This window comes from Mytilus trossulus, chromosome 8 (genome assembly GCF_036588685.1).
Source record: "Mytilus trossulus isolate FHL-02 chromosome 8, PNRI_Mtr1.1.1.hap1, whole genome shotgun sequence".
Taxonomy (NCBI): Eukaryota; Metazoa; Mollusca; class Bivalvia; order Mytilida; family Mytilidae; genus Mytilus; species Mytilus trossulus.
Window position 1 is genome coordinate 58,160,820 of NC_086380.1, and position 7,301 is coordinate 58,168,120.

The 7,301-nt window shown below is 32.5% G+C and overlaps 1 protein-coding gene across 1 annotated transcript; it reads left to right on the plus strand.

Annotated features, from left to right (window-relative positions):
- The first annotated feature begins 358 nt into the window (after positions 1–358).
- Positions 359–2,047, plus strand: LOC134727793 (uncharacterized). Its single transcript, XM_063592181.1, has one exon. It carries the CDS (start codon positions 359–361, stop codon positions 2,045–2,047), a length of 1,689 nt encoding a protein of 562 aa, XP_063448251.1.
- Positions 2,048–7,301: the final 5,254 nt, after the last annotated feature.

The following is a 7,301-nucleotide window of genomic DNA, read 5'->3' on the forward strand; positions in this document are numbered from 1 at the left end:
TTATATTTATCTTGTCAAATTAACTTTTTTACCTGTATTTCTAAAATTATCGTGACAGTGAAGCAGAAACTTGTGTTCAAGAAAAAAAGGAGATTTTAAATGATAATTAAAAAAAACGCAACAATATTTTTTAGTCGACAGTATTACATGCAAATATGCAACCTAAGCACGCACATTGTGTGCCAAGAATAATTATGCTTACATGACTTGCGACAGCAAGACTTTATAGAACCTTTATTTTCATTTACATAATTAAGGTAACAACCGGTGAATGAAAAACATATCTAATGATTTGTCTTACATAAGACAAATTTTGGTTAAAAGCAATTTTATTCTTTTGAAATTTCTTTTTTGTAGCATGTCGAGTAAATTAACTGTATGTGGAGTATGTGATTATCAGAACATTAACAAACCATCAGTTGCCTGGTGTTCAGAATGTGACGAAGGACTTTGTGAAGAATGTAAAGTGCATCATGCAGCTTCAAAGGCGACCAGAAACCATAGCATTGTCCTACAATCCGATTTCCAAAATCTACCTTCTAATGTATTGGAAATTACTCAAACATGTCCAAAGCACGAAGAAAAATACCAGATATTTTGTAGGAAGCACGATTGTCCATGTTGTAGGCTATGTGTTGTTGAAACACACAACGATTGCAAAGATTTGAACGCGATAGAGGATGTAATTAAGAATGTAAAATCTTCAAGTGCATTCTTAGAGATGGAACAATTATTGAAAGAACTTTCCGAAAATTTGCAGAATATAAGAAAAGATAGACAGAAAAACATTAAAAGTCTGACGGAGAACAAAACAATCATAGAAAAGGAAGTTCAGCAGGCACGAATATTGATTAATAATCATTTGGATAAAATACAGGAAAGTCTGATGAAAGAGCTTTTTACCGCAGAGGAAAAGGAAAAAAAGAAAATAAGCAATTTAATATCATCAATACAAGAGAAAGAAAAAGAGATTACAGACTATCAAACTACTCTTGATAGAATAAAAAAGCATGCCTCAGACCTCCAGACATTTTTGGTTATGAAGCACATTCATCGAGATGTCACGAACAAAGAGCAATTTCTGGAATCTCTAATAAAAGAAGAGAAACTGAACCATATTTCAATAACTTGGAAAAACGAAAATATTACGGAGACCCTACCAACTACAATCAAGAAGATAGGAACCATAATATTAGAAACCAGGGCAGGTGAAGCAATATCAACAAGTAGGAAGTTAAAACAAGCACAGATAATGGCGCTTACTGCACCTATTCCTATTATTGATGACATCAAACTTACTTTAGGACAAACCGTGAAAACAATTGGAAATGATATCAAAAGCTGTTGCTTATTAGCTGATGGAAGAATGATTTTTTCATGCTATCTCAGTTGCAAAATTCACGTGTTCAAAACCAGCGGGATTTTGGATTTTACACTTGAGACAGGATCCATGACATCTCATATCCACTTTATCGAACAAAGTCAAAAACTTGTCGTAACAACTGGGCCTTACAACCAATGCATTAAGATTATCGACATGAAAAACAGAAAAACTGAGAAATCTATTGTTGTTGGATCAGAGATTTATGGAATTGTTCATAAAGACGGACAATTGTTCTATAATGGATATCATGGTGGGTTGCGTGTTGTAAGTGTAGATGGCCAATTGAGTAAACGGTTGGTAAATGTTACTTTGAAACAAAATAGCAGCATTGCAATATGTTTACATCAACTTTATTATATAGGCGAAGATGATTCAATATCATGCTGTGATCTTGAAGGTGGTGTTAAATGGAAATTAGAGCAGAAACCATTCCTTTCAAACATACGAGGCATAACAGTGGACAATTACGGACGTGTTTACGTATCAGGATTTTGGTCTCACAATGTAGTCGTAATTTCACCAGATGGAAACAAACATCGATTACTGCTGTCAGAGAAGGATGGTCTTCAGAGTCCACAGTCTTTGTTCTTCGACCAAATAAATAACAAATTACTTATTACAAATCAACAAACTAACGCATTTGTTTATGACGTTTCAAAATGATCAGCAAGACCAGCTCTACAATTGAGACGAATAGTGGAAATCGTGCGGCGACTTTTGCGTTTTTTTTTATATATGATAAAATCATCTTAGATCAAAAATTTAAATAAATAAAAATTATCATAAAGACAAAATCTATTGACAGGTCGATAGTTAGAAGACTGTCAATCTTTATCCGAGTACCTGTCATTAAGTCAGGTTATTGTTCCTCTCTTTTGTATGTTTTGAGCAGAAACCAAAGAAGATAGATAGAAACTAAACAGACCAAATTATCATCAATACAAACTAAACAAAGCAGAGATTTTTCTTTTGAAATATTTTCTCGTCTACAATGCTGAAGGAAGGACGGATATACATATAGACCGATGATTTTTTTATCATATGGCTTTTATTTTTTTCAAATCATGAGTCAGTGATCAAGGTTACGTTTTCTTGATAAGTATCGAATCTCAGATACTTATTGACTTATATCAATATCTCAAATGTATTTTGTGTAAACCAAGACAACAATGAATAAAATTGAGAATGGAAATGGGGAATGTGTCAAAGAGACAACAACCCGACCAAATAAAAAAACAACAGCAGAAGGTAACCAACAGGTCTTCAATGTAGCGAGAAATTCCCGCACCTGGAGGCGTCCTTCAGATGGCCCCTAAACAGATATATACTAGTTCAGTGATAATGAACGCCATACTAATTTCCAAATTGTACACAAGAAACTAAAATTAAAATAATACAAGACTAACAAAGGCCAGAGGCTCCTGACTTGGGACAGGCGCAAAAATGCGGCGGGGTTAAACATATTTGTGAGATCTCAACCCTCCCCTATACATCTAACCAATGTAGAAAAGTACTGTAAACGCATAACAATACGCACCTGAATACTTTAAATAAGAGAGTTTTCCTGATCTCGAACTAATTTCAGATTCAATCCACCATTTTCAACATTATAAAATGCCTGTAATAAGTCAGGAATATGGCAGTTGTTATCCATTCGTTTGAACTTTTGATTTTGTCATTTTGATTTTTTTTATTTCGATGTAAAAACAAATATAATTAACTATAAATAAAATTAAAATCTTATCAAATGGAAAATCAAAAGCCTTAACCCATCAAACAAATGGAAAACACCTGTCAAATGTCTGACTTGGCACAGACATTTACGTATGTAACAAATGGTACACACCTTGGCTCAACACTATATGGCTATTATATAATGATTGTAAGGTGTAAACATACAGTGGACATTAACATTAAACACTGAGATTTGTGCACATTTTTTATTAGCATTCTTATCCTTAATCTATTACAAGCTCAAAACCACTTATGTACAGAACATGTAAATCCTATACTGTGCGCCAAATGCTTATTTAAAACAGTAAAAATACAACGGAGAGCAAAAATACGTAATTATTTACCAATAGAACAAGAAAAATACCTCTCTACTCTCATTACACATGCTACAAGATACAACCAAATGGGGAAAATTTTAAAAAAGTTTGAAACAATCTGTCAAATGGATTGAAATATTTCCTAAGTGCCTATTATAGCATATAACGTAACAAAAGTATAAATAAAAATACCTAGCGAAATCAGGGTAACAGCTGAAAAAACCCTTAATACAGATTTTTGAAAAAAGACCAATGCTTAAGCAGTTTAAAGCAAAAAATAATGATAATAATTAATAAATACACTGTTAGTAATAATCTGAATTGTAGACATCAAACTTATGTATACATGTATATGATCAAGCTAAATTCGATGTTAAGTTTTGAAATTTATTAGAATTTTTTTGTTGGAAAAAAACGCTTTTCATATAAACGTCGAGATTTCTTGAGACATCGATATTAATCGGTTGAATTTCTCATCTCATGAATGATCATTAGTTATGTGCATAATAATCTCAGTGTGTATATTTTTTTCTGCACGGAGTGTATTTCGAAACTCTGCGTTAATTGCATTGGCTCATCCCGTTTCATAAGATTATTTGAATAATTGGTTAGGTCACTGATGACGTTTTTAGGAAAGTGGTAAAGTGGCAAACGACAGTTGTGATTTCAAAAATAATATACAAAGATACAGATCTTTTATTTGTCACATTTTAGTACATTCTGAGGAGTATAAAAAGATTTTAAATGTCTGCTGATAAAGAGATTCGCTGCATTTTCCTTAAACACAATGAGAGTGTTGACAACCAGAGTAATAAGTAACAACTTGTGAAAATCTGATATTAAATGATATCAACTCATTTAATTACAGTAGTAAAGGGTCGTTTATCATTGAAAAATTAAAGAACTCGAGTTGAGATGAAGCGATACCCAATTCTTACTCGTAATGAAACCTATTAAATAGGAACGAAAAAAATTACCAGAGGTAGTCAAAGTCAAAACCGAAAATAACCGACTATGCCATGGTTAAAAAAAATATTTTCGGTATTCGAACAAGTTGTTACCTAATACTCTGGTGGTCAACACTCCAATATTCCAGATTTAGGGATAAAAGGAAAATCACAACAATACTGAACTCCGAGTAAAATTAAAAACGGAAAGTCCCTAATCAAATGAAAAATTCAAATGATTAAACGCATCAAACGAATGGACAACAACTGTCATATTCCTGACTTGGTTCAAGCATTTTCAAATGTAGAAAATGATGTATTGAACCTGGTTTTAAAGTGCCAAAACTCTCACTTGTATGACAGTCGTATCCAATTCCGTTATACTTAAAACGATGCGAGAACAAAACAGACATAATAGGTCAAATTGCAAAAATCAGGGTACAGCAGTTATTACCATGTCACAATCTCAATTAAAAAAACAAACAATATTTAAATAAGAAGTAAAGTTAACAACCACGTTCATAGCTTACTTATTTCTGAATATTAAATCGACCCATAAAGGATTGAAATATTTGGAGTCCTGTGAATAAATGTCTAGGTTCACATCAACTCTGGTATAGAATCGCATAACTACAAACGTCACACAGGTAGAAATATCAAATAATTTTGTCGTTCAAAGAATTTTCAAAATTATAATAGAACAATAACATAATGGCGGGATGTTTAAAAGAACAGAGCCACGTCATACGTACCAAAGAAACACATAAAGTCACACATACAAAGCACACCGGCAGAAATGAAAGATAGTACAAACATCAAATTGACAGGATGCATCATTACCGAGCCAGGTCAAATGGATATCATAAAAAAACACAAACAGTAAAAGTAATATTAATAATAGAACAAGGACATCTTTAGAGAAATTTAATACAGCAAATCATTGACAACTGTTAAGTAATAGTCTAAATAGCAAATGGGAACAGATGGAAAATATAAAAACAAATGGCATGGCTCATTCAGTTCACTTATCTGTCACACTTTAAAAGTGCTCTGTATCTATTGTTTATCATTGTCACGATCTGGTAAACTTTGACAAAAAACTCCAGATTTGATAAGCTTGAGATCAACAACCACTAAATGACATATTATATGTCAATGATACGTTACAGATGTGTAATAAATATAAAAAAAATATGCATGCAAGAATTAGTTAAGTATAAATGCATGCATTAGTTCAATAATTTCGATAACACTAAAATTTCCAGGAAATCGTTTCATATGTTTTCAAAGTAATGATTGTCATTATGGGGCAGAATTTAATTGTGGACCGTATTCGTTCATGACGGTTTTCTCTGTTCAAATAAATAAAATTGATTAAGAAGTCTCCATGACACAAAACAGACTCATTTATCTGGCAAAGTGGAAATGTTGGTTGATAATGTTAAACGTTTGATTTAATCAGTTTTTACGAACTTCATTCCCCTTTTCGAATTTACATTAAAAATTGTTCTTTGTTAATACCTTTTTATTACATTCTGACTGCAATGACCCGACGCTGTTGCAATTGCATTTAACACAACTTGTGGATTTGGATCTTTTCACGAAATCCACTTTCCTATCTTATGATAATTATGTCACCCATATGTTAATAGGGGTGAATAAACTCATCATAGATACCCGGCTTAAATTTTGTATTAACGCCAGACGCATGTTTCGTCTACAAAAGACTCATCAGTGACGCTCGAATCTGAAAAAAGTTCAAAAGGCCAAATAAAGTACGAAGTTGAAGAGCATTGAATACCAATATTCCTAAAAGTTTGATATATTATTGTTTTTGGTCCGATTTTACATTCCACTTTTTTGTCCAGCTTAGTTCTCGGAGATTACTTGACACACATGGATAAAAATACGCCATTAAGACATACCCCATCTGTAGAGGTGCACATAGACTTTTGAATTTTCAAGATAACCGTCGTTACCATGGAAACCGTCTAAATGTGAAAAAATGAAAGAAAAAAAAATCCTTATAAACTCATCGTTAATCAACCCAACCGTAACAGATACAACCCAAACCTTCCCCGCCGTAATAATAATATGAACTGTAGAACTGGTTTCCGTTTGAATTTTGAAGATTGCTGCTTTACCATGGAGATTAGGCTAAAAGTGTAATATTGACCCATATCAGATAAAACGTCAAATGAACATTTTCTAGCAAATTTTAAGTTCGACCCCGGTTAAATGTTATTGAAATGTTATCTGTCTTTGAAACATTTAGAGTAGCCGTTGTTTACATGGAAACAGCAACAACAAAAAATTCATAAAAATAAAGTTCTGTAATCAAGTTTATGTGTATGAGATTAAATACAACTATGTACTACTAAAATCTTCTAGTATGTGCTAGAAGAAGCCAAAAAAATATGTAAACCTGCTTTTATTCTATACAAAATAGTGATTGATTTCATTTTCTGACTTGAGCAATTTAACTATCCGTTAGGGTTTCAAGTAAATAGAGGTATGCTTAATAATATATGAAGGCCTTGAGCAACACAGCTGAGCAATGAAAACACACTAAAATCTGGGGGTGATTTGAAAGTAGATTCTTTTTCATATATACCATCGTATGTAGGAATAAACAGACAGGGCGTATAAACTACTATCACTGTAACAGCATATAAAAAATGGCACACATCAGAAAGTAAAGATGCATTTGAATATTAAAAATAGTTAATCTAATCTTAAACTTAAATTAAACACCACGAAAAGTGTTCGGCCAAAAATCCCTTTTAAATGTACATTTGTATAGCGTCAAGTTTTTACTCGAAACAGAACAGAGAATGATCACGGATAAGGTTGTTATTTTGAATTTACCCGCGATATAATACTGATCAGGAGGTACATACTGGTCACGTGTCAAATACC